The sequence below is a fragment of the Danio aesculapii genome, chromosome 17 (genome assembly GCF_903798145.1).
Source record: "Danio aesculapii chromosome 17, fDanAes4.1, whole genome shotgun sequence".
Lineage (NCBI taxonomy): Eukaryota > Metazoa > Chordata > Actinopteri > Cypriniformes > Danionidae > Danio > Danio aesculapii.
This window is the reverse complement of record NC_079451.1, coordinates 27217475-27245094: the sequence shown is the minus strand read 5'-3', so window position 1 is coordinate 27245094 and position 27620 is coordinate 27217475. Positions and strand designations below refer to the sequence as shown.

General features: G+C 34.6%; 2 protein-coding genes across 3 annotated transcripts; one reads left to right on the top strand and one right to left on the bottom strand.

Moving 5' to 3' along the window:
- Positions 1 to 43: 43 nt before the first annotated feature.
- rtn4ip1 (reticulon 4 interacting protein 1) lies at positions 44 to 11509 on the bottom strand. The gene is made up of 9 exons (XM_056476518.1): positions 11119 to 11509; positions 10117 to 10268; positions 9953 to 10021; positions 9709 to 9833; positions 6803 to 6851; positions 6516 to 6652; positions 6252 to 6435; positions 4118 to 4210; positions 44 to 263 (listed from the first exon to the last, which is right to left on the bottom strand). The coding sequence occupies exons 1-9, from the start codon at positions 11348 to 11350 to the stop codon at positions 141 to 143; spliced, it is 1164 nt and encodes a 387-aa protein (XP_056332493.1). The 5' UTR covers positions 11351 to 11509; the 3' UTR covers positions 44 to 140.
- Positions 11510 to 11556: 47 nt separating this feature from the next.
- qrsl1 (glutaminyl-tRNA amidotransferase subunit QRSL1) lies at positions 11557 to 23426 on the top strand. 2 transcript variants are annotated; one of them, XM_056476516.1, is made up of 11 exons: positions 11557 to 11655; positions 12220 to 12379; positions 12460 to 12558; positions 12660 to 12756; positions 13385 to 13546; positions 15334 to 15509; positions 15592 to 15704; positions 17240 to 17432; positions 18319 to 18436; positions 20680 to 20885; positions 22978 to 23426. In XM_056476516.1, the coding sequence occupies exons 1-11, from the start codon at positions 11593 to 11595 to the stop codon at positions 23193 to 23195; spliced, it is 1605 nt and encodes a 534-aa protein (XP_056332491.1). In that variant the 5' UTR covers positions 11557 to 11592; the 3' UTR covers positions 23196 to 23426. The 2 variants fall into 2 exon arrangements, with proteins under 2 accessions (XP_056332491.1, XP_056332490.1); XM_056476515.1 differs by lacking the exon at positions 11557 to 11655 and having other exon boundaries at positions 12288 to 12368.
- The last annotated feature ends 4194 nt before the right edge of the window (positions 23427 to 27620 follow it).

Genomic DNA, 27620 nt, shown 5'->3' with positions numbered 1-27620 from the left:
TTTGTGTTTTTCTTGCTAGTTCAGAAATGCAATAGAAACACACTTGCCATTACTGAAATGAATTTAATTCAACAGACATTGAAAAAAGAAGTCGCATATCCCATTGTCCATGTTAAACAGTTTGTTCTTGACTGCAATAGTTACTCTTTCTGGTCTTCCATGATAGAGACCACTGTTTTTCCTCGAGCATGACCCTGCTCTACTTTCTGAAAGGCTTCTGGCACCTGAGCAAAAGAAAACACTTCCTCCACCACTGGACGAACCTACAAGAATATAAATGACAATACAAAAAAAACATGATTGTTACTCAGTGGTATCATGTTAAACATGTCCAGATCCAAAAAAATAAGCTTGAAAACAAAGAGCTTGTTCTGCATTGAGCGGCGTTTGAATATTGATGGATGTTGTTGAGGGTAAACTGCGGTGAAGTGGTTAAAACTCAGAGCCGCTAAACAAATTTCTGCTGGTTTAACCCATGACAGCCAAAGTATATGAGCCGTCGCTATCATGCGTGGTTTACTGTACCTGTAATGACTGTAAACACGCATGATCTGTTCAACTACGTGTTATCAGAAGTCTATCGGCACATCAGAGTTCAAACACAGGTACTGTCATTGTACCAAATCAGAGCAGACTGTGTATACAGTTCTACTGTAATGAAATATCTAACAGTTTATCATTGTGCGATGAAGTCGAATTCCTCCACAATCTTGCTCAATCTTGAAGTTGACAGCGGAAGCGCAAAAAGCCTGGTTATCAAACAAACGGCAAACAGGCGATACAACACAATGCGTTAAAGGAAACAAGATCAGCTCCACTTCCTGTCTTTTGCTTAAGGTGTGAACATGTTTTTATTTGACATGCATGCTTTCATACTCATGCTTCTAACTTTAAAATAGCTGGTCTGCTTAGCAACATGGAATACAAACCCCTAACAGAGTACTGAAGATGCATTTAAAGGGATTAACATTCGAATTTGAAAATCTTACATTAATATTCGGTCATCGCTTATTTTTTCCAGTTTTTTTGAAGAATGCTGAATATTTGTAGCCATTGATTGTTGATGTTTTTTTTATTGAAAGGATGCCAGTGGTTACAGGTTTTCAACATTCTTCAAAATATCTTCTTTTGTGTTCAACACTGGAAAGAAGCTCATAAATGGGTGAAAGTGAGTGTATTAGCACATAATATGCGACATTTAAAAATTACACTCATGGTCATGTGTTATTTTAAGGTACAATTCTAGCTATTAACAAAACAGAAACTAAAACTTTCAGCTCAATAAACTACTCATTAATAGAAAGGCAGTGGTTGTGTGTACGTATTGGGTATAATAAAATCATATACTTTATAAGTACTAATAAACTATACAATTATCACAGTGCTGGAGAGATTGTGGAGAATCTCCCAAAGTACAAGTGGATTGGCCGGAGATTAAAAGGGAACTTAGTAAAGTTTTAGGATACGACACATACCAATGCACCCAGTATTTTTCTGATTGATGGCTTGCCCTTGATCAGTTCAGTAAGTCTCACCTATTTGCACTTCATATATTATTAATAACAGCTAGGAAGATAATTACAGTGAACTGGATGAAGACCCACTGACCTACTTTAACAGGGGACACAGAGGCTGAATGAGATATATATATAAATATATATATTTGAGAAAATCCCTGCAGATTAGCAGTTGAAATCAGATATTTTCAGACCTGGGCATTAATCGAAACATACTTGATCTTTGAAATACTGTCAGGGGCTTTGTTGTAGTTATTGCCTTTATATTGGAGTTTATTTATTTATCTACCCACTCCCCCCTCCTTTTTAAGCTGTCATTATTTATTATTATAATTTCTATCTACTATTTTTCTATCAATTTGTTTATTTTTTGTGAATATAAACATTCTAAGTAAATGTTATTTGTATACTATGTTTATATAAACACAATACTTTAATAAAAAAGTACTAATAAACAGACAATATCTTAATAATAAGCAGGTAATAAGTTATTGGTGGGAATCGGTACTTAAACTAAAGTCTTCCTATGATCACTTTTTTATACTTACTTTCATCTTATATATTCACTAATCACAGAGCTCAAGGCTACCCTTTCAATAGTTTCTTTTTTATGTTGAGTGTGTGTGTGTGTGTGTGTGTGTGTGTTATATCTGAACTCTATTTATGAGAAATCTTTCATTGTTTTATTTTCAGTTTTAAAAAAGAGAAGTTGTAATAGCACAAGCTCATAATGACTGTCTCATCTGTCTCATTCCTGTTTTTTATATAAGAGCAAATGTGCAAAAATGTGATCACAGATCTACTGATAAAAAAATTCTGTTGTCACAACCAATGTTTTTTTTCTCGTGGCTAAATGTTTAGTTCTGCAACAGAATGTTATCTGTATAACTAATCTGTATAACATTTGGGGTCGTACCAGTGTGTGTGTTTGAATGAGATGAGTGTGACAGTGTTCTGTTAGTTTTATTGTATTAATATAGTAATATTTCTTGGTGAATTGTTTATTTTTATTTAGAAGTTTAGTCAATTTCATATGTATTTAGAAACGTGCTGTGATTCATTTTGTCATGTTTTTAGGTGGAATATTTTACCATCTAAAACTTGTAAACTGATAAATAAGCGACTAAGCCGAAGGAAAATGAATGGATGAATATCTTACCATCAGTACAATAGATTCTAAATAGCATATTGGCTAAATCTGGCACACTGTACAGTTCTGTATAATGAATGTGCATTGTCCCTGTCAATTTCACCTGACAAATCATTTTGGATAAATGACAAAGTAAATGATTAAAAGAGCTGTTTTAAGCATATTTCTGGAGTTAAATATTATGAAGGATGGTATAAAAAACTTAAATTATATTTGAAAAAAAATGTAACTGATTAAAATTAAAGATCATTTTCAGATTCCTCCAAGTTATTGATGTTAATTTGGCAAATGTTGCCAATTTTCTTCATTATTTGACAATAACTGTCTGTGTTTGAGTGGTCAGTGTGAACCTTGTTCATTAGAAGCAAGTAAAAAGGCTCATTTTGAGCACATTTCTTACAAAAAGACTTGCACAGGAAGTAAATCAGGAATTAATGATGCAGTTCAGGCAAATCAGAATCAGTTCTTTCATTTGAGAGACAAGAAATCTGACCTTTTACACTACCTTGTCACCTGTCCAAGTTTTAGGAACAACAAATAATAACTTGACTACTAGTTGATCATTTGGTATCAGAAGTGGCTTATATGAAAGGTAAAGGCCTCTAGATTACACTTGTTTTACCAAAATAAAATATGATCATGCCTTGATTTAATTATTGAATTAGGACAGTAAAGTCTGGCTTTGCTTAGACAAAAGTCTTGTCACCTAACAGAAGTAACGTACAGTATAGAATATAAAGTCATGGCGCAGTGGAAAAAGAATTAATAGTGTGTATGACTCCAATGAGCTTGGACTCCCAGAGTTCATCAAGGTTCTTTGCATTCATCTTCAATGCCTCCTCCTTCATCTTACCCTAGACATGCTCAATAATGTCCATTTCTGGTGACTGGGCTGGGCAATCCTGGAGCACTTTGACCTTCTTTGCATTCAGGAACTTTGATGTGGAGGCTGAGGTGAGAAGGAGCGCTATCCTGCTGAAGAATTTGCCCTCTCCTATGGTTTGTAATGTAATGGGCAGCACAAATGTCTTGACACCCCAGGCTGTTGATGTTGCCATCCACTCTGCAGATCTCTCGCATGCCCCATACTGAATGTAACCCCAAACCATGATTTTTTTTTCTTCAGCAAACTTGACCGGTTTCTTTGAGAGTCTTGGGTTCATGTGGGTTCTAACAGGTCTTCTGTAGTATTTGTTATGGTTGGGATGCAGTTCAACAGATGACTCATCAGAATAATCTACCTTCTGCCACTTTTCCAAATGATCAACTAGAAGTCAAGGTATTATTTGTTGCTCTTACAACTGGGATCGACGACAAGACTTTTGCCAGGTGGTGTACGTTCAGAAACTACTATATTACACATATCCAAAATATCAAAAAGAAAGGCCAGCACTTAAAAAGTGTGTTTTAAAACATGTGCAGTGTAAATTCCCAGTTAAGTCTGCTATACCTTTCCAGCATCAACCATTTCGCTAATCTCATCCAGCGCAGAGCCACTTGGAGCAAAGAAACCCCAGCGATAATGCACTCCTTTCCTGAGGTTCTGAGAATGAGACAGAGAAAGAGAGTTAATATGGAACACTTCAACTTCTCCAATGTCATCCAAACAGTGAAACTGTCAGGTTATCAGGTTTGGATTTCTAACCCTTCTCTACTTTAATTTTCCCTATTTCTCCTTTATCAGTATATAATCATTAATTGAATCATTTCTTCTCTCCTGCCACCACAACACAGGGTAAAGTAAAGCATGAACAGGTCATGGAAGTGAAAGGAAACTTCTTCTTAAGACTACTGCTCAAAACTGTTTCAGGTAAGTACCATGAGAGATTAGGGATTAGAGGTTTCAGAATCCAGTTCAAAGAGAAAAAATGTCATCATTTACTCATCCTTGACTTCCAAACAAGTAAAGTATTGAAGATATTTTGAAGAATGGTGTAAACCGGTAACCACTGACTTCCACAGTATTTGTTTTTCTGTCTAGTCCTTTGAACATTCTTCAAAATATCTTCTATTGTGTTCAACAGAAGAAAAAACTGTTCAGACTTAGAACAAGTTGAGGGTGAGTAAATGATGACTGCCCCTTTAATGTTAAAAAAAAGAACACGTGACTTTAAATACATAGAAATATATTTGATTTGGAACTATTTCTGGATAAGTTTATGACAATGCTCATGTGATTGTTTGCATAGACAGTCATATGTGCTTCTATTTAAGCAGAGGAAGCTCTTTAGATGATCTCAAATCATGTAGGGCAACTCAATCACCAGGTCTGACACCAAACTGTGCAGTTTATTCAGTTCCAGTTATTAATGTAAAAGAGCTAACTATAAAATAGAAGCATAAATAATAAGCATGGACACATAGAATGAAATGCATACTGTATGTATTTAAGCACCTTAAATACATGTGCAAAACCTAAACGTTTGTTTATGGGTATGTGTACTATAAAGCATTTGTGTGTTCTTTTGATGCAAGTATTAAGAGGATAAGGGTGTGTGTTTCCTACTGAAACAGGAAGTAGAAGTGCTATGACACCATGACAAAACAAAACATGGCACTAAAGATGCATTAAATATGATAGAAATACAGTACATTTGATAGTAAAACAGTAATATACAGTTGAAATCAGAATTATTAGACCCCCTTTGAATTTTTTTTTATATATTTCCCAAATGATGTTTAACAGAGCAAGGACATTTTCACAGTATGTCTGATAATATTTTTTCTTCTGGAGAAAGTCTTTATTGTTTTATTTCGGCTAGAATAAAAGCAGTTTTTAATTTTTTTAAAGCATTTTAAGGTCAAAATTATTAGCCCCTTTAAGCTATATTTTTTGATAGTCTACAGAACAAACCATTGTTATACAATAACTTGCCTAATTACCCTAACCTGCTTAGTTAACCTAATTAACATAGTTAAGCCTTTGCGTGTCTCTACAAGCTGTATATTAGTGTCTTGAAAAATATCTAGTCAAATATTATTTACTGTCATCATGGTGAAGTTATTACAACTAATATGTTTAGAAGTGTGTTGAAAACAATCTGGGGGGGGGGGGGGGGGGGGGGGGGGGGGGGGGGCAAGGGGGCTTCAACTGTATAAATTTCAAAATAATGCTGTACCATTGAACTTTCCATAATAATAACCCCAACACACATTTCACAAATATGTTTCTTGAGCATTAAATCAACATACTTGAATGAATTCTGAAGAATCGTGTGACAATGAAGGTTGGAGTAACAATGCATATTAATTATATTTGTATTTTGTATTGTGATTATATTTTACAGAATCAATACATTATACATCAATACATCATACACATAAATTTAGGCTTGGTGAGCATAAGACTTTTCCTCTACAAATACTTTTTTTTCACTTGTGTCATCCTCATTTACAGTGAGTCACTTCATAAATCTTGTTTCTAAACATACTTTCTCCTACATTATGACTTTCGATATTACTTTTCAGTGTTTTCCTCACAGCCTTTTGATGTTTTTTTGATCTTAATTGAAAAAGAGAAGTTTCAGCCGCTGTGGCAGAAGTAACTCATTCCACTGTCTATGTTTTTTTTTTCTATTTCCTACCTTCACCACTTTGCATCCTACAGTGACTGCAGACTGCATCATTCCATCCGCAAGGCCCAGTCGATCTGTGTTATGCAGGAACGGTGTTATTAGGGTCACAAATTTAGCACCACTCCAGGGTTTAAGAAGATCTAGGGCCCATTTTTCAGTTTCACCCCCAATGCCGTCTAAAATCAAATCAAACCTGGGAGAGATAAAGGAGAAATTTTAAAATTTTAAGTTCTTCTGAAACTCAAATCACAAGCTAGTTGCCCAAAAACGAACTTTTCTAAATTCTTCAGCTGCTTTTCAACTGGTCCAGCAGTGTAGTCCACAACATCATCAGCACCCAGGTCTCTCACCAGCCGCTCAGCATTCTGGGAACAAGTTACAGTCACATGTGCGCCCCAGGCTTTTACCATCTGTTGAGCAGAAAAACCTCTGTTAAAACTCAATTAAAATGCCACTTATTTAGCATGTTAGACCGAACATTATGCATTTTATTACTCTTTAAGAAGGAGAAAAAAAAACTGAAATTAAAATAAAAATTATTAATACCATCAATACTGTACCTGTATTGCAAAAGTTCCCACTCCTCCTGATCCTCCCAAGATAAGAACTCTGTATGAGAAAAGCATAGAATAATCTTAGCATAGATTCGCATAGACTAATGGTCTAAATTAACTGCCCATCCATGATTTTTCATCTAATCCTCTAAGATTACATGAGAAAAATGTAAAAGTGTTGATGAGATGAAAGTGAAGTGAAGAGAAACGTCCTGCACATAAAGTATGGTTGTCTTTAAATAAGAGGAATCTGCTGCATAATGGGGCTAATGTGAAAATACATGCTTCAATCTGATAATTAATGTCATTTTGTAATTATTTTGAGGCACCTAATCTAATCCTGCTGCATGCTGATTCAGTTAATGCTGTGAGGACATAATGAACGGAATACATCAGACCAACTCAAGGCCGGAGGTAAAATATGACACAGAACAAAACAAACACAAAGAGGAACAAGTATTTCTAGGTAAAAGGGGGTCGTTTAAATATATTTATTTATTTATTTATTTATTTGAATACATTTTTCATTTAAAATTTCTCTGTTCATTAGAACTAAAACTAATTATTTAAACTGCTGTGCATTTCCAGGTTTTAAGCATCTAAGATGAATGCAATGCTGTGCTCTTGTCCACGTTTTACTCTTATCTTTAATTCCTCTATGTTATAATGGGGTTAAGACAGGGTATCAGCCTGGCTTTGCTATAGCTCGTAAATAAAACTGGCAAGTGGTACACAAAAATAGAGCTTATCTTGCAGAGTGCACAATAGTGGACAACAGCCAAAACCCAGAAAGACTGGCATGTTTAGTTGTCTTTCAGTCCTTCATAATGTGGTTCAGTCACCGAGAACAGAACCAGGGGCGTAGCAACCGGGGGGACGGGGGGATGCGTCCCCCTCACTTTTAGAGACAGACCACTTAGAGACAGCTGATTAAGAATGTAAACCTTTGGATTTCATATAGCCGTCCCCCCACTTTTAAAATGTCCACTATGCCCCTGAATAGAACAGTCCTGTATGCAGCTTTCAAACATGCCAAAATGAAAGCAACATAAAATTATTGTGCTGCAAGGAGGAATGGAGAAGAGATTTATGGAATTATAGTGACAATACTTTTTCCAGTGTTGGGGAAAGTTACTTTAGAAAGTAATGCATAACAATATTGAGTTACTCCCTAGAAATATAACTAGTGTAACTTAGTTACTTTTTATGGTAATTAATGCGTTACGTTACTTGTACGTTACTTTTTTTTGCTTGGCTGAGGTTTAATCTCTCACCGTGTTTATTTCTTTCAAGAAGAGCTCTGCAATTACAGTTTTTCTCAGTCACTTTGGTACATTTCTCACATCAGAATTGAGATTTGTAAAGCAGTAAGTGCCCTTCTCAGAACAGAGTGTACAAATAGCAAAGCAGCATGGATTACCTGCAAAAGCCAGTCTCTTGCTCAAAATCTTTAGTTCATCTCTCAAAACTAAATTTCTGTGTCAATGAATGTGTGAGTTCCATCAGAATGACAAGTCCTGCTGTCATTGTGTACGGATAAGACAGTCAAATGACTTAGTCATGTTGTCAATATAACAGTGTACTCTGGAGGGATGTTCTGATGTAAACTATGGCTAATTTTTTTTTTTTTGCTGTTTGTACTATAATTTGTTGCTAGATCATGTCATTGTGATACAAAAATGAAAAGACAGCACTGTAAAACACAAAGGAAACAAAACAAAAGTTGAAATGTGAACATAAGACAAGCTCCTTTCAGATGCACCTTCATTAAACAAAACCAACATTCGCCTGCGAGAAATGTACCAGTTGTAGACAGATTTAGAACAAAAAGTCTAATGGAAAGTATAGAAAAATGCATTATGACTAAATATTAAGACAGCTTGTTCACCATTTTGCTTGTAAAGACTTATGCCATGAACAAATGATTAAATGTTGTGGGGGGTGAGACTATTCAACAGAGACCAATATAATACATTTTGATAAACATGACATAAGGGATTGATAATGTAGGAAACATCAGTTAATTGCACGTAATCATTTGCTTGGATGTGTGCAAGCTTTTGCAACTGTTTTTTGATGTGCACAAGTGTCACAATAATGTGAAGATTGAACAAGAAGTCTTGAGAATTTCAATTCTGATCTGAGAAATGTACCAAAGCGACTGAGGAAAACCGTAACAATGCACTGTATAACCAACACCTACATTTATCTTAAAGAAAATTACACATTTACACATAAAAAAATATTTTAGGATAATGTTATGTGAGACTTCCTGACCCCAGAGATATTCATGCCGTATATACCGATTATTGAAAGTTTAAAGCAATGTGTTTGCTACTTTTGTACTATTTGTTTAAGTAAAATCACTGTTCATTGAGACTATAATCCCCTTTTCCTTCGATGCGTTCAAAATAATGAACACATTCTCTCATTGAATGCATGATTCGTTGTAACTACTTTAATTTTAATTCAGCCAATTAATTTAAAAGCCAATTAATTAAACTAAAAAGTAACTCAAATATTAATATTTTTAAAAGTATTGCATTATTTTACTTGTTACTCAGAAAAGTTATATTATTACATAACTCGCGTTACTTGTAATGTGTTACCCCCAACACTGACTTCTTACTTTAGTAGTCATTATTTATTTCCAGATGTCAGCAAGTGCTGATGCAGTGTGTACTCTGACATGTTCCTTGTACAGAACAAGATAATAAATCAGGATTGAAGTTTGCATAATCTGACTGTTACAACAAGCAACAATCTTGTGTGACTTGAACCTGGCATTAAAAATAAAAGTAGCAATGCTGCTGTAAAAAGTAAATTTCAATGAAAAAAAAAAACAATATTTCAATGCATTTTATAGCAAGGCAAGACAAAATAATAATTGATTCCAACAAAAAAGTACTTGCCGTTTTTTTGCAGAGTTATCTTTGTTGAGGCCACCGGTGTTGACGATGGCAGACCAGGCTGTTGCAGCCACATATGGGATGGATGCAGCTTCATCATGCCTCAGTGATTTAGGCTTATGTGAAACCTGAATCACAGATAAACAATGGAATTCTTTACACTTAAGCAATGCGAATATGTACAGGACAATGTCTGTACTGCGCTCCAAATCAGAGTTTGATCCATGACATGCTTCTGAACAATTACCTCATTGCCACTGACCACTACAAACTCTGCCAGACTGCCCTGCTTCCATGGAGGAATAGCGGCCCACACCTAATGGAGAAAAACAAACAATTTTAAAAAGCCAGAGTAGAAAATACCTGATACCTGAGTTAAGCATAGCTTGAAAAAATAACTAAATATGGCACCTGATCTCCTGGTTTAAAGTACTTCACATCCAGCCCACATTCCATGATCTCTCCGGATACATCTCGACCCAGAATGAGAGGAAACTCACCACCTGATTGGCTGATGTTCAGTGGGTCACGCTTCATAGCCATAGTAGCTGCTCCATAACCACCTTAAAAGAGTGAATAAAATAAATTATTTACTACATACATTACTCACTTTTACCTAAAAATGTACATATATTTATTGTACATTTTAAAATGAAATTGGCATTAAGGAGTGTAAGTTGAGCCAGTCACAACATGTCTTGTGTGACTCATGCTTTCATAATATCAGGTGTGTTTGTACATGATTTTGGATATACTGTAGGGGAACTGGTGTAAAGCTGATCATAAACAAAAAAAAATGTTAATTGAAATAAAGCTGGAATATTTAACTAACATGTAAGGACTAGATGAAAATCTTCAAACTAACTGAAATACAACAAACAAACTAAAAGTTAATCTGAAAAAAATATAAATCAAAGCTAAAGGAATGTATAGCATAGAGCAGGGTTTCTCAACCACGTTCCACCAACACTACATGTTTTGGATGTCTCCTTTGTCTGTGACACCCATTACAGGTGTTTCAGTTTCTGCTAATAAGCTGATGATCTGAATCAGGTGTGTTTGTTTAAGGAGACGTGGAAATGTGCAAAGCTGGTGGTCTCCAGGAACGTGGCGGAGAAACACTGGCATATAGTTTAAAATTACAACATACAAAAGACAATATAATGTAGACGAATGATTGCATATAATAATAACTATGCAGTTCACATTTATGATAAATTGCGTGCCATATTGCAAACATTTTGTTTATGAAAGATGTGATCTCGTTACTCGCTAGCATATGAAAGTGTCAAACATTTGTGAACCACATAAGATGCCTTTATTCGACCTTTGTTAATTCCCACAAGACATATAACTTAATACATATAACCACGGATATATTCTAGTGAAGTGTTGTGAAATCCCTTCACATACCCCTCATACTGATGTCAATGGGGTTGAGACCCGCAGCGTGCACTTTCACCACCACTTCATTGGGATAGTGGATGATCGGAAGTGCTGCGTTCTTGGTGAACCTCAACACATCGTTTTTCCCGTATTTGTCAATGACCCATGCGGGCATTACAGTCCTGCGAGCGGCTGAGAAACTGAAGCTCCTGTAATGACATCTCAGCGAGCACACCAACCACCGTCTACACATCAACATGTTTGATCAAACTTAAAAAAGATCCAGAGGATCCCGCTTAGAGTCTCATAAAAGCGTCATTGGTCAGAAATAAATGTTATAACTGTTGAATAACACGCTCGAGTACAGCCATTCCGCAAAGTCAAAACAAACCGGTGAACTTTCACACGACGCTTTGGGCCAATCACAGGCCGAGCTGCTTCTGGATTGACCAATCAGAGGGCGGAGATGACAGGACGTCATTGAGGTCAACACAAAGTGTCATGTCAGCCTCCAGTGCGGCGAGGCGTCCTGTGGAAGCGATGCTTGGCCTGTCTATTAGAGAGGTCTGTATAAATTTGTTCATCCAGCTTAAATGTTGCTAAGAATTAAACTTTAACGTTATAAAGATTCACCTTGCTATTTCTTGTCGTTGTGCTGTAAACTCTCTCAAAAATGACCAATAGCCAAGTGTGACAAAGCTAACCAGTAAACCATTCAGGCTGTTTTCAGCAGGATGTTATTATTTTTGTTTTCTCGACAAAAGTTTCAAAAAAATTTCACTCCCGCATTTCTTGAAAGTTAAATTATTATTAATGCTTATTTCTATTAATTATATTAATAGTGATAATATAAAAAATATATATTTTTTATATATAATCTTAATTATTATTAAGATTTTTTTTCCTGCTTCATATGTATGTGGAAACAGGATACTTGTTACTTTTCAGCATTTATTTTATGCATAGAGAGTTTAAAATGGAAGCATTTGTTTGTACCATCACTCTTCTCTTTGATTAATAAATGTATTAAAATTAAGTATAATTCTTTTAATTATTGATAATCAGAAATTATGTCTGCTAAGCATGAGGCCACATTTCTCAAAAAGCCCATGTTTCTGACTGCTATAGGTGTCTCAGGCACTGAGGGATGGGAAGGTCTCTGCCACTGAACTCTGCAGAAAATGCATCAACCAAATACAACGAACACGTTACCTGAATGCTTATATAACAATTGCAGAGGAGACGGCCATGGAGCAAGCAGAGAGAGCAGATAAAAGGTTCCACACAGGTCTGTTTGTGTCACATAAAATGTAAGTCTATTTATTTTTTAATCATAATTTCCACGTACTTCATGTTTTTGTTTTTTAGGTAAAGCACTTGGTCCTCTAGACGGCATTCCTTTCTCAGTAAAAGACAACTTCTGCACAGAGAACATCAAGACCACCTGTGCTTCAAACATGCTTAAAGGTCAGCTAAAGTACACTAAAGCTAAAGTAAAATATATTTACTGTCTCTGTCACAAAATGATTGTGAATTGTTTGATTCCCATTTTCTGTTTGGATTGGTAGGTTATGTTCCTCCGTTCAGTGCTACAGTTGTGCAGAAACTGTTGGATCAAGGAGCAGTTCTTGTTGGAAAAACTAATTTAGACGAGTTTGCAATGGGGTAAGTAAACTGTCTTCTTTAACAAAAAATGATGCCTTTATTCATCAAGGATTGAAAATTTATCAGGATTCAACACATAAGAGACTCCTAAAACGTATAGTAGCACAATCATTTTCAACATTAATAATAATTACATGTACTTTTATGCATTTGGCATATAAGCTTTCATCCAAAAGTGGCTTTTGTGAAAGTTTTTCCCCCTTCTAATGCTTTTCTATACCATTTGAGTTACAAGAAGGCTAATGATTATTTAAAAAAATATTGAGCTCCAAATCAGGGTATTAAAATGATTTCTTAAACATCATGTTAAGACTGGAATAATGGTCACTGAAAATTCAGCTTTGCTATCAACATGAATAAATTAAATTTTAAAATATAATAAAATACAAAAAGCTACTAAATTGGAATAATACTTCCTTCTTTTACTCAATTTATTTATTTATGTTTTAATAAAAAAAGTCTTGGCGATGAACATTTTAGTCATTGTGCATAAAAAATCTTTAATAAGAATTAAAGAACTAAAATACCTTAAATGTCTTAATGATGTCAAATAAATGATTTTTTAAATATATATTCAGACATGGGTTTCTTTGCAAGCATTACTGACAATTCCTCTCTGTCTTTTAAGAGCTGGTAGTACAGATGGTGCTTTTGGTCCAGTTCGTAATCCATGGAGTTATGCAGCCCCTTACCGTGAACAGAGTGCAGAAGATCCAGACTCAGACTGGACAATAACAGGAGGAAGTTCAGGAGGCAGTGCAGCAGCAGTGGCGTCTCTCAGCAGCTTCCTGTGAGTCTACAACAGGGTATCCGCAGGGTCTTAAAAAATCTCAAAACTCAAAAGCTAAATTTTAGGCCTTAAAAAGTTTTAAATCTACTGAAATGTTGTATTGTAGGTCTTAAATCTTTTTTAAACAGGTCTTAATTTTCCTTTGTTCATGTATAGCTACCCAATCTGGCCATTAACACCCATACAATCACCAACAATCCATCAATAAAACTTTTTATTTTAAAATAGCATTTAATTTTTTTCCTCACAGTAACATTTGCTTAATTTCTCCATTTATTTGCTGCTGAGGATACTGACCTAGCCTGACTTTTTTTTATTATTAAATTATTATTATTGTAGACTGAAGTAATTGACCACTGTGTTTTGTTCTATTCATGGCAAGGGTTTAGGTTTTGTGAATGGATATATTTGAAAATTAATTAAAAAAAATATTCAAACTAAATTATAATTATTTTATTATTAAATGTATTAAATTTTAAGCATTTTTGATAGGACAAGTGAAAATCTTTTCTAACTGGGATATTCGAAAACAAAAAATCCTTAGCATTTGGCCTTGTATAAGTCTAAAATGTCATACATAATGGTCTTAAAAAGGTCTTAAAAAGTCTAATATTTAACTTGGTGAAACCTGCAGAAACCCTGATATACATCCTAAACATTTGGTAGTAAAAGTACTGCTTCTGTCTAACACACTGTTTATTTGAGTAGGTGCTCTCGAGTTAAATTAGAGGAACAGTTGTGCATTTGAAATAATATATTCATTTATTCATTCATCCATTTTCTTTCGGCTTAGTCCCTTTATTAGTCTGGGGCCGCCTGAAATAATATAACATATAAATAATTTAGTATTGGGATGTTGATAAAAACATATTGCTTATTTTGTGACACTTTATAATTGAGCAAAGTACATTAATTAATAATGTAAAGAAATGTATTTAGTTTTCATATGCACAACATGAGTTATGTATGTAAAAACACTTTACTACACAAGGTCTCTGACAATAGGTATACACACAACTATGGGGGGAAAATAAAAAATCTGCCATTATTTACTCACACTTCAGTTGTTCTAAAACTGTGTGACTTTCTGTTTTACACAAAAAAAGATAATTTGAAGAAAGTTGGAAACCTGTAACCACTGAATTCCATAGTATTTGTTTCCTACTATGGAGATAAATGGTTACTGGTTTTCAGCATTCTGTAAAATATCTTTTTTATGCTCATCAGAATAAACTCATAATGGTTTGGAACCACTTGAGGGAGAGTAAATATTAAGTAAATTTTCAATGATCGATGAACCATCCCTTTAAGAGACCACATGAAAATTCACAGTTACTCTGGATTTACTGTAGTTCATTAGGTATGATTTGATTAAAAATCAAATTAAAAAATTTGTTTTATTGTATAAAGTTCTGATCATATCCAATTTCCATTTTCCCCAGTTCTTAATAACTTTCTGTTTTCCAGTAAAAAGTATTGTCATTTAGGGATTTATTTGTTTAGTTTTTGTCAGAAAATGACAATTAGAATAGCAAATGTTTTCTCTTGTTTTGATCAAAAATCAGGATTTTCCACCAAATATGAATTTCTTAAAATATATACAAATTTAAAACTTTGGTATTATGTTGTCTGAAATGTCTAAAAGCGTGTCATCTTTTCTGTTTTTATTTAAATACTCCAAAAAACAATTACATTTTACTCAAACTATAAATCAAGCATTTTCAAGTGTTCTGTAAATGTTTCCATAGCTGTAAATCTGATATGTTGTACACATGTTTTTCATTTAGAGCCTTAGGATCTGATACTGGAGGCTCCACGCGTAACCCTGGTTCTCTCTGTGGAGTGGTGGCTCTGAAACCCTCTTATGGCCTTCTGTCCCGTCATGGCCTCATCCCTCTGGTTAACTCAATGGACGTGCCAGGAATCATGACCAGAAGTGTTCACGATGCCGCCACTGTCTTGAGTATGACAGCTGTCATTGTTGAGCATATCAGACTCATTGATTTAAAAATCAGTGTTTTATGTTTTTAACTTTTGTGTTTCAGGGATTCTCCAGGGCCGAGATGAGAGAGACTCAACAACTGTCCAGGCACCAAACACTCCACCCAGCCTTCCTGAACATTTTGACATGAGAGAGATATGCGTCGGTATACCAAAGGTAAAGCTGCATTCAGATAATCCACTGTGTGACAACAGATTGGGACTCATTGATTTTAAGCCTGAACAAGCTATTTCACCATATAAAAATACATATATATGTACTTATGAAGCAAAATGAAATGTCTTTATTACAAGATATTTATTAAAATGTCTCTTAATGCCCAAAATTCACTCTACTGCAAAGTAATGCCTTAAAAGATGTTCAAATGGAGCATAAATTGTTTCATTTATAAAGTCATGTCATGTTATATTTATTGCAAATATAAAATAAATAAGTAATATGTAATGTTGTTTTGCTGCATTATAAATATCTGTACATCCTTAAATCAAGATACATGTTCTTATCATGAATATTGAACATATAGAAGTGCAAAATGTCATACAATTTATGCAGAAAATTAAGAAAACTTTTCTGTCAGTAGTGAATAAAACTTTGTTGATTTCTCACAAATAAATGTACTTAACATGCAGAATAAACATATGGAAATGCAAAATGTAGCGCAATTTATGCAGAAAAATAAGAACGTTTCTGTCAGTAGTGAACAAAACTTTTTTTTTATTTATGTGGATTTCTCTCATCCATCCCCAATGTTTTTGTTTAATATCACAAACTTAATTTGAATCCATTTTTTGTAATAAAGACAACAGTTCATTTTGCTTCACAAGTGAGTGTATGCACTTCTATGGTCATCTTTAGACATTCTCTTGGCTATAAGTAACTTGGCAATGATGTCAACTAACTCAGAATGTTAGTGAAGTGTTAGCAAGCTGTTTGGTAAGTGATAAGTTTAGTAACATAGGTTGAGATACTTGCAAAGTTCATTATTGTCAGTAGGCATCAAACAGACCATCAAAATACAGTTTTAACAGATATTAACTCTGCTAAAACCAATGACTGCTAATGACTTGATATGTATTTGAATATGAAGCAGAATGTCTGTAATAGACCGGCAAATGATTATATTCAGCCAGGATTACTGTAATGCAATTATCAAATGGCCATTATACAGTTTATTTTCTTAATACAGTAATAATAATTTTCACCAAAATATGCTTAATTGATTTAAAAATACCAAACAATGGGCATAAATATTAGCAAATAATGGTCAACCTATTTTGAAAAGACTTTAGTTTGATGATCCCTTTGACCACAACACATTTTGTTGGCTAAAAGTTGCATTGCAACTACATGCCAATTAATTCTTATTTGAGCATTAGTAGACTGTCTGCTTAATATCTGTTGAGACTGCTCCTTCAACAGACATTTAAATGACTATAAGAAGCTTTGCAAGTACATGTCTACTTACACCAACTCTACCCCAACCTAACAGTCTACTTGTAATCTAATGAGGATTAGTTGGCATTTAGAAGTAATGTACTATATCTTAAATTCAACAAAATGCGTTAAAGGAACCATCAAAATAAAGTGATACCGCTATTTTTCCAGATTTTCAGGTGAAACATGACCCATACCTGTCATTGTAAGCTTGAGTTCTGTATGTTTATTATTGTAATAGAGTTTCTGTGATGTAGGAATATCATGCTCCTGGTCTGTCAGAGGACACTTTGGCCCAGTGGAGTCGAATGGCAGACATATTTGAAAAGGCGGGTGCTAGGGTAAAAGAGGTGTCTTTACCACACACCCCATACTCCATCGTCTGTTACCACGTCCTGTGCTGCTGTGAGGTGGCATCCAACATGGCACGGTTTGATGGGCTTGAATACGGTACTTACACCTAAACATTTCCTAAAGTATTCTATAACAATCACCCCTATATAATGTGTTTATGGGATAGTTTACCCAAAAATAAAAATTTTACCATCACTTACTCACCCTTGACTTGTTTCAAAGCAGTTTGATATTTTGAAGAATGTTGAAAATATGTTACCATTGACATCCACAGGTTTTCAACATTCTTCAAAATATCTTCTTTGTTTTCAATAGAACAAAAACTCACACTGCTTTGGAACACATGAAGGCGGAGTAATTGATGGGAGAATTAGGTGAACTTAATCCAAGGCCAACACTGCAGGTTAATAGGGACAAAAATGAATATTTATCACCATACAGTACGTCCACAGTTAATTGTTTACATTAAGAATTCAATTTTTTTAAATGAAATGTTCTGTTTAAATACCCAAATGAGGCATTATTTGATTAAATATCCTCATTTACATAGATTTTCTGCAAAAAAAATCTAAACATTGGATTGTCAGGTTTAAAATAAATGTTTATTTTTTATGAATATTCATAAATCAGTCAAATTAATGTTCAAAAAATTTAATATAAATATAAAATATAAAAAAAAATGTATCAATACTGCTGAAATTGAGGTTTATGGCTCTGTGCAAAAGAAATCTACAAACACAAATGGATAAAGAGCTAAAAAAAACACTTGAGATATATATTTATTTGGGATCATTATACTGAAAAAAAACACTTTATGAGAAGTCAAAAATCCCAAAAGGTGCATGAAAAAATATTTTGTTATGCTTTAGGATGTTATTTGTGATGTGAAAAACATAAAATATCATTTTAACATCACTATATTAAGTTTGAGTTAATATATTGAGTTTTAAAGCCTTTTAAAATCTCTTTTTTTTGTCCTCAGGTCATCGTAGTGCAGTGGACAGCTCCACAGATGCCATGTACGCCACCACACGACATGAAGGATTCAACAATGTTGTTCGCAGAAGAATCCTCTCAGGGAACTACTTCCTTCTGAAATCGTGAGAGTCTCAAAAGCAGAACTACTGTTGTCTCAGATCCGTTGAACACAATTTTAGCTTATTCATTGTGTTTGTGGCAATCCTCACGCACACTTTCATTTAAAATAAGCATGTGTTTTAAGTAAATTTAGCTTACAGATTGGCTATTGTTCTGCAACACTGGTACAATATTACCATGAGTGTATTATAGTTATACTGTTTAAAAGATTGATGTTAGTAAGATTTTCTTATTTTAAGAAATGAATACATTTAAGCCGAGTTTAGACTATGATTTTAGCCCCGATTTTGATTCGCCGACAGGTTTTGAGAAATCACAGACAAATGCCTGAAATTACAGGCAAATCGGTGCTCGGTCACGCGAGTAACAATCACACAGTAACAGTAACAATCACTATCAAAGACGCGATCTGAGAGAATTTGGCGTGCTAAATATCTGGACATGTTGGCGATTGCCATGTGAAATGCATTCTGATTGAAAATAACATTGTAATTACCTACAGCTGATGAGCGAGCAGCATCCATAGTGTGGGTATCTACAGGCCAGCGGGGTGTTGGGGAGAAGTTAAAAGCACTCATTTTCAGTTTTTTTAGAGCCAAATGGTGGAAAATCTAGTGTAAATTTGGCAGGAGCACCTGTGTCTGTTTGACTTATCATCTGAGCAATATCACAACTGGGTCAAAAAAGAAAAAAATTGAGGAGAAATTGCTAATTCGCTTCAAACCCAAAATAATCAATGAGCAAAATAATCAAAAGATATACCACGTGACCTCGCTGTGTTTCCATGTCACTTCTTGCATGTGTTTGGTTGTGAGACGTAGTCTGGGCAAAGTTGTCGGCGATTCTTCCTATTTTAAAGGCATGCAGTGTGAAATCCCCTCCATCTTGCAGTGTTAACAAAGCTGCGACGAAATGCTACCCCTAGATAGTCATGCAGTGTGAAAACATCTGTGACACGACTACTTTAAAAATTTAAAGATGCATTAGATGCATTAAATTGATCAAAATTGTCAGTATTTTAACATTTATTGTTTTATATATTAGCAATATATAAATTTATATAAACTTTCTTATCAAAGACTCCTGAAAAGTAAATCACAGCTTTTACATAATTATCAATCAACACAACTGTTCTGTTTTAATATTAATAATAATAATAATAATAATGATGATGATGATGATAATAATAATAATAATACAAAGAAGAAAGGGGGTTTCATGAGCGAAAGGGGGTTTCATTCGTTATATTAGATTAATTTCTGAATGATTAGGTGACACTAAAGAGAAATGAAGAAAGCTAATTCAGCAAATTTAAAAGGAAATTAGTTATTTTTAAGTGTAATAATATGTTACAGTATTCCTGCTGTCCAATATATTTTATAAATGCAATCTTGGTAAGCAGAAGAGATGTCCTTCAAAAATGAGAAAAACAAATCTTGCCACTTCCAAACTATTGAACAATAGTCTATTGTACATGAACTCATTAACATTGACCTGCACTTTAATCAAGCAATTGTGATGAGAAATTGCCTGCTAAAATGTCCATCATTTATATAGAGATTTTTTGTATATACGTTTAAAGAAAGTACACTGTAAGAATATCTGTGGATTAGCAGTTTTCTGTATTTTGTTACATTGTTTTTTTTGGCATTTTTTCATATTTATTTATGTTTTTGAATTGCATTATGGGACCCTGATCTTTCTTTCAACGACTGTTAACCTTGAAAAGTTCGAAAAAGTGACTTTTATTAACATTTTTCTACTTTAAAGTGATCTATTGTCTGGGTTGGCGTTGTATATTATGAAACTAAAACTTTGTAGTAACTCCTAGTACATTTTTTTTATTATTATTTTACAGACTGTATGTTATTTCTTATATATTATATCAAACTACTAAAATGTAAATAAAAGTCACTTTGTTAAACTGTAGAGTTGAATTTTCAACATTAAAAGTCCACAGAGCAGAGATCAAGGTCCTACAATGCAATTAACAATCATAAATAAAAGGAAAACACAAAATACAGAACAGGTTACTCTATAAACAAATTAAATGGCATAAAACACCTTCAAAATTGTACAATGATACTGTACATTATCTTTGACTTGCAAATCTTTTGATATTAGTCCAAACCTACTGCAAAGTAGTGGGTTTTTTTATGCAGCTGTGTCTTGGTTTTCTCTCACTGTGGGTTTACAGATATCAGAGTTTCAAATCTTCACAATCTTTCACTCTTTATCTCTTTAGGAACTATGAGCGCTACTTTGTGAAGGCTCAACAAATGCGCCGTCTTATTGCTGAAGACTTTAAAAAAGTGTTTAGTTCTGGCATAGATGTTCTCCTCACCCCCACAACACTAAGCGATGCGGCACGTTACTCTGACTTCATAACAGAAGACAACCGAACACGCAGTGCTCAGGAGGATGTCTTCACACAGCCTGTCAACATGGCAGGTATGCACATGTGTAAATGCTACATAAAAGGTGAATTGTCACTGCTGAGTACTGCACAGTCACAACAAACACGAAGGGCTGATAATGACCTCTAAATACAGCAGGGGTTTTAGCAGTAAGTAGTCAAAAAAACAGCGATTCCTAACCGAGTAGATATTAAAATACCAGTTTGATTATAAACGGTTAATATTACAATTTTAAAAATCATAATTAAAATGATATCTAAAAAATTTTGTTATTGAAAAAACGTATGGTGCATACTGTTCAGCATTAAGCAAAGAGATGCAGCATGTAGCGGAAATTTAGCTTTAGTCTTTTTTTTTACTTTAATTATGGGAACAACAGCACTATGGTTTCCCTCACAGTCCAAAGACATGCGCTATAGGTGAATTGGATAAGCTAAATTGTCCGTAGTGTATGAGTGTGAATTTAAAAGTGTATGGATGTTTCCCAGTGTTGGGTTGCAGCTGGAAGGGCATCCGCTGCGCAAAACATATGCTGGATAAGTTGATGGTTCATTCTGCTGTGGCGAACCCTGGTTAATAAAGGGACTAAGCTGAAAAGAAAATGAATGAATGAATGAATGACAACAGTTCTGTGCGCCACCTACTGTCAGCTTTTTATGCACTATTGCAAATATTAGATTAAAAGCGTGCATTCAAAATAAAAAGTGACTTAATTTGAATGTAGTAAATGTTAATAATATAACATGTTTTGTTTGACATGTCAGCCAACCAACGTTTAAAATCTGGCCTCTGTTGTTAATGTTATCATTTGAATCTTTATGAAGTTGTTGTCATTATTAAAAACAGCTCATTTTAAATACGTGTCGGTTTTTAAGAGGGTGAGCCCTCAAACAGTTCTGTGTATATGACATTCTTCTTTTAGATGAACACAGTTGTAAACACAGTAGTTGTACATTAGTAGTTTACATTTTATCCTGGCTATAGCAATGTTGGATAGCGGCCCTTTTATTTGAAGCATCTAAAACAAGGTGTCCACTGGGTCTTAAATTTCAAAAACTATATTTCAGGCCTTAAAAAGTCTTAAATTCACTGAAATATTGTATTGTAAGTCTTGAATCATCTTAAACGGGTCTTAATTTTGCTTTGTTCATCTATCCAATCAACAACAATACATCTCAATAAACCTGTATATTTACATTTGTTATTGCAAAGAGATACAATTCACAACATCTTAGACATTTTTACAGAAAATTCCCCTTTAAATTCCCTCATCAGGGAAAGAAAACTAAAAATTAAAAAAAGAATTATATGATTCTTCAGAGTCATTAGAAAAAAAAAATCCTCAGTGTTTAACCTTGTATTAGTCTAAAATTTAATTTTTAATGATCTTAAACGGGTCTTAAAAAGTCTTAAATTTGACTTAATGAAACCTGATGAAACCCTGTAAAAGCACATAAATCTGTCGTACGAATAGCCCAAATGTTTCCAGTGGTTTGATGTGTTTTTGTAACAAAAAAATTCTAAATTATAAACCCAAATCTCTTACTCGACTTATATGATCATGTAGTCCAGTTCAAACAAATATGGCTGTGCTAAATACATCTACTCTCACCAGAGCTTCTGTTACAAATGTAATATACGTCAATTCACAGGAAGTTGTCTAGAACATGCCAGCCACTACAAGTCAGCGATTGTAATTAAAAAAATTTATATATTTTGTTGCAAAAACACATTGCTCCACATCATAAGACATGTGTTAACCGCCTGTTTACATATGGGTTAGTTTTATGACAGATTTGTGCACCTTTGGAAGCTTTGAAAAAGGGCCATTACCCAACACCATTATACAGCATGGAAGAGCCATGATAAAATTGAAAACTACTTTGATTTTTAGTCTGAAAGAAGAAAGTCAGGATGGCTTGAGTAAATTATGGGATCATTTAAATTTTTGGGTGAACTATTTGTTTAAGTGTTTTGAATGCTCAACAATGGTTCTCTTGGAAAAAATATGTGAAAATGCATCTATGAAGCAACAAACACATACGTTCATCTTTGTATGATATTTTTGTAAGCCAAAATAAGTCTGGAAATCTGTACGTTTTTATTTATTGTCTTTCCCCCTTTAGGTCTGCCTGCCATCACGGTCCCAACAGCGCTCTCACAGCGAGGTCTTCCCATTGGCCTGCAGCTGATCGGTCAGACACTACAAGACTGGAAATTGTTGACAGTCGCCCACTGGATGGAGAAACAACTCCACTTCCCAATGATCCAATTCCACAGGGACTCAAATGAAAGGGAGCAGAGAAGATCCATCAGAGACAGGACACACACAGTAGGATCATAACCAAAACCCAAAGACAGAACAGGTGTCAGAACAGAACGGGGATTGTCTGTATATCTCTGTTCTTGGGTGTAAGATTCAAGGCTTATTTTCCCAAAATACAAGTGACTTTTATTATGCAGCGTTGGTGTATGTGGAGCCACTGAATTAAACGTAGTAACTGCAATTGTGTCAAGAATGCATAATTAACTGTGAAAAAATTATCACACTTTTAATTAAACTTATTATTTGTTATCTAATTGTAATCTGTAAAATGACTCGCTACAAACCAAACCCAATTTGCAAAAGCATGATCGTTTAGGGAGGTAAAATATTCCTCATTTACAGTACAGACAGAGCATGTACAGTACAGGCCAGCCTGCAGCAAGAAACTTGTAGTCTTCAAGAATGGTTGTAGTTTTCCAACTGAACTGCATCCACAGTGTGCACCGTTTGCACTGCACCACAGCAACAAACCACACTGGAGCAAGGTTTAACCACATTCTCAATGCACACATCCTGTTTCCAACGAATAAAAATACTTTTCTTTGTAAAAGAGCTTCAGTTAAGTACAGAATGTGACTGACAAATGTATAAAGTGATTTATAGATTCACATGTGCATAATAGATTTTGCAAGAGAACACAATCCAAAGTTAACCTATAAAAATAATGCAGAATAAAGGGATGGATCATCCAAAAAGAACAATTTGCTCACTATTTAACTATCTCAAGTAATTCCAAACCTTTATCAGTTTCTTTATTCTGTTGAACGCATGTATCCAGCTTTCTTCAAAACATCTTTTGTGTTCAACAGAAAAAAAAAGTCAAGGTTTGGAGCAAGTGAATGATGAGTAAATAAGAATTGTCAGTTTTATGTGAACTGTCCCTTTAAGATTTACACTATCATAAAAACGTTGAGGGTGGTAAGTTTTTTAGAAAACGTGTGAAAATGTTTTTCTGTACTGGCAAATATGAGCTTTTAGCATCTTTACATCAGTGAGAATCACATGATATTTCAGAAATCATTTTGATTGGCTGATTTAATGCTCAAGAAACATTTGCATAATATTCAGAATCTGTTTTATTGCCAAGCGTGCTTACACACAAAGAATTTGTTTTGGCTACAAAAGCTTTCAGTGTACATAAAGAGAGAAGTGACAACACGAAAATGAATATGAGAAAATAGAGCCCTGCACGGGCCTCAAATCTAAGCCCTAACCCGGCCCTGGCCCGAAACGCATAGACTGCAGCCCTGCCCTTGTTCAACAGCTTATCAAAATTTTTGGCCAGAGTCCAACCTGGAGCCTGTCTTTTTTCCCCGACAAACAGTTTATACTGTTACAGCCATTAAAATGGACCAAATTTGTATTTAATAGAAAGTTGTATCAGAATAATTTAGAGAAATTTTGAAGTTTTTTTTTTTTGTTTTTTGTGTTTTTAATGTGTGTTTGTTTTTTAAGTGACATCAAAATGCAAGCAGTATGTGGTCCAGTTTACTCTACTTCCAAGCTGTGCATTGTGCATAACCAGTTGGCCCATCATTTAAGTTGTCACTATTTGAAAAGTTGACCAGAAGTTTGCCTTTCCTCTGGCGTTTTCACAGTTTTAAGTTCGCCATTGTCATTTTTCTCTTTATGTTCTCCATTGCACATTGCTGGAAACCTCTATACGCAAGGCACTACTGGTGCCTCCGGACCGCATGCATTTGATAACTTTTTTTTTTTTAAACGTTTTATCTAAAGCAGGCCCGAAGCGGGGTATGCGTGCTAGCTATGACGTGAAAATGAGCCCGAAGCCCAGCCCTAGGGGCATAAAAAAGTCGGGCCCTGATGGACTCGTGCTTAAATGCAGGGCTCTATGAGAAAATACGACAAACATTAAACAGAGATGCAATTAGACAAAAGAGATCTGGATGATGAATTATATGTACAGATTTGTTCTAAATATACAAGTTATATGGTGCTATTGTGTACACATGAGTATGAAAAAGTATTGTATTGTGTTATAAAGTGCTGCTGTGTACAAGTGCGTATAAGAAAGTATAGCACATGTTTTTTGCACAGTGGGGAATATTTAACTGTTCATGAGGTAGATGCCCTGAGGAAAGAAACTTTTCCTGTGTCTGGCTGTTTTTGTGCTCGGTGCTCTGTAGTGCTGACCACCAGACGGTAACAGTTCAGACAGAAAATATGCTGGGTGTGAAGGGTCCAGAGTAATTCTGCTAGCCCTTTTACTCATTCTGGAAGAGTACAGTTATTGTAGTGTGGGAAGGGTGCCAGTAATTCGTTCAGCAGTCCGGACTATTCGCTGTATTCTACAGAGCCGTCCAGACTATTTGCTGTAGTCTACTTAATTCCAATTTAAAACAGTTGTGCTGCTTAATAGTTTTGTGTAAACTGCTAATTTTAAGATTCACCAATAAATAGAAAGAACAAGACTTATTTGAAATCATTTTGCTTTATTTTTAATTAATTTAATGAATGAAACAGAAAATATACATAGATCATGAATCCCTTTAACTCTTTTATTCAGCTTTTATTTTTAGATGGAATGCTGCTGTCTACAGTAGTTATCCACTTCATAAGTCGCTAAGATAAAACATAGCGTGCCTTGGGTCTGGTTTGATGGTAATTTTTCAGAGATCAGACCATGTACACTGTTTTTTTTTTTAAATACACAGCTTGTACATGACTATTATTTAGTTACTAATTTGGCATGTAATTACTCTGCCTTTTGTTGCTCTACTTAAAAATACAGTTGTGAGTGGTTTAGAAAAAGAAAGAGGTGCTAATGAAAAGAAGATCTTGCTCTGAGATGTGCATTTGCCAAGATGACTTGTGTAGTTCTTCAGTCATTAGCCCTTGTGGACTGCTCTTTATTTCATTACAGATGATTGTGATTTTTTTCACTAGCACTGCAGGAAGCGATTGTATCTAATTTAGTCAATGATGCAGAGCTCATTTCCTTCACTGACAAAAATACACTGATGACCATCTATGACCAATCATTGTCGTAACTGTGAATGTGTGAAGACAAACAACACATTTCACATACTTTTTCACACAACATGGTGTTTTTAAAGCTGTTAGTCACAAGCAACTACTTTGTCATTTACGTTATTTGAATAAGGAATGTTTACACAAAGAATTAATTATTAGTGAAACGTTTGTACATGATGTAGTTACTTTTCAGCAATACAGATAAATGTTAGGGTGATGTGCTGATATCCTGTTTTTTTTTTTCAGATTTATTTATTTATTTATTTATTTATTTATTTATTTATTTATTTATTTATTTATTTATTTATTTATTTCAAGAGTTCACACTTAGCTGATGATTGATTATAAAGCGTGTTTGGCATGCTGTCCCAGGAGAGAGCCCTGAGCTCATAAGATCCCGAGGCCGGGGCTCCCTCCCATTTGCAAGGCGAGAGGGGAGTTCAGCTGGATCTTAAGAACTCCCCTGCTGTAGTAGCTAATGAACAGAAAGTGATTGCTCTTAAGAGAGGGGGACCCATGGGAAACCCATGGGAAACTCTAGTCCTAAACTAGGACTAGAACCAGTGACATTCTTGCTGTGAGGCAACAGTACTAAATACTGGGCCACCGTGCTACCCTTCTAGGAAAGGAGTAGGGGTGGAAGGGGGGGTTTCGTCAAAACAAAGATGGCAGTTATATAGAACTTAGGGTATTTATAGTGGTTTAGGAATCATTGGTGAATCATAAATTGGATAATGCGGGACCTGCCGCAATCAATCATAAGCATGTGATCCTCTCGAAATTAGTTTATAAATAAACTTCACATATATCATCCAATCACAATTCTCTATCCATTAACTTTGCAGTTCGTAAAGATTGGATTCAGTGACCGTGTCCAGAGATCACGTTAGACACAAAGGTGCTTTTAATACTAATTATAGCACAAAAAACATGAATTAACATCAAACATTTCATGTAATCACTCAATCGATGCTTCAACCACAGAAATATGTCAGTAAAGCAGCTTGTAAACAACATGTAATGTTAGCAAGACTAACTCCTAACTGCTAAATATACTGAATGCATTTTTTATCCTCTTGTGCAAAAGTAAACCGCTAAAAATATCTTCATATCTTAAAAACAGATCTGTAAAAACACTCTAGCACTTAATTCTCTAACTGCACTAACAGTTCCTTTGTATAATTAGCACTTCTTGCGTGTACGACATCTTGTTGAATCACTGAATGCCTCTTCAATTGTAAGTTTCTTCAGACAAAAGCATCTGCTAAATTTAAATGTAAAAAGATTTTATGACAGACTAAATTAATAACATTAGTATTCAGTTCAACTCAAGCTTATTTGTATATTGCTTCTGACAATAACTATTATCATTTATTTATTATCATGCGTGGATAATTTTATGTGTGCTGTGACGATGTCCTGTATTTTAGCCAATCCTTATCTATAATC

Coding starts and splice junctions, on each gene's coding strand:
- qrsl1 (XM_056476516.1), top strand. CDS start 11,593: ATGTCAGCCTCCAGTGCGGCGAGGCGTCCTGTGGAAGCGATGCTTGGC. Junction 12,559..12,659: donor TGCTTCAAACATGCTTAAAG/GTCAGCTAAAGT, acceptor TTGGATTGGTAG/GTTATGTTCCTCCGTTCAGT. Junction 20,886..22,977: donor ACAGCCTGTCAACATGGCAG/GTATGCACATGT, acceptor TTCCCCCTTTAG/GTCTGCCTGCCATCACGGTC.
- rtn4ip1 (XM_056476518.1), bottom strand. CDS start 11,350: ATGTTGATGTGTAGACGGTGGTTGGTGTGCTCGCTGAGATGTCATTAC. Junction 6,852..9,708: donor GATAACTCTGCAAAAAAACG/GCAAGTACTTTT, acceptor TTTCTCATACAG/AGTTCTTATCTTGGGAGGAT. Junction 6,653..6,802: donor TGGGAACTTTTGCAATACAG/GTACAGTATTGA, acceptor TCTGCTCAACAG/ATGGTAAAAGCCTGGGGCGC.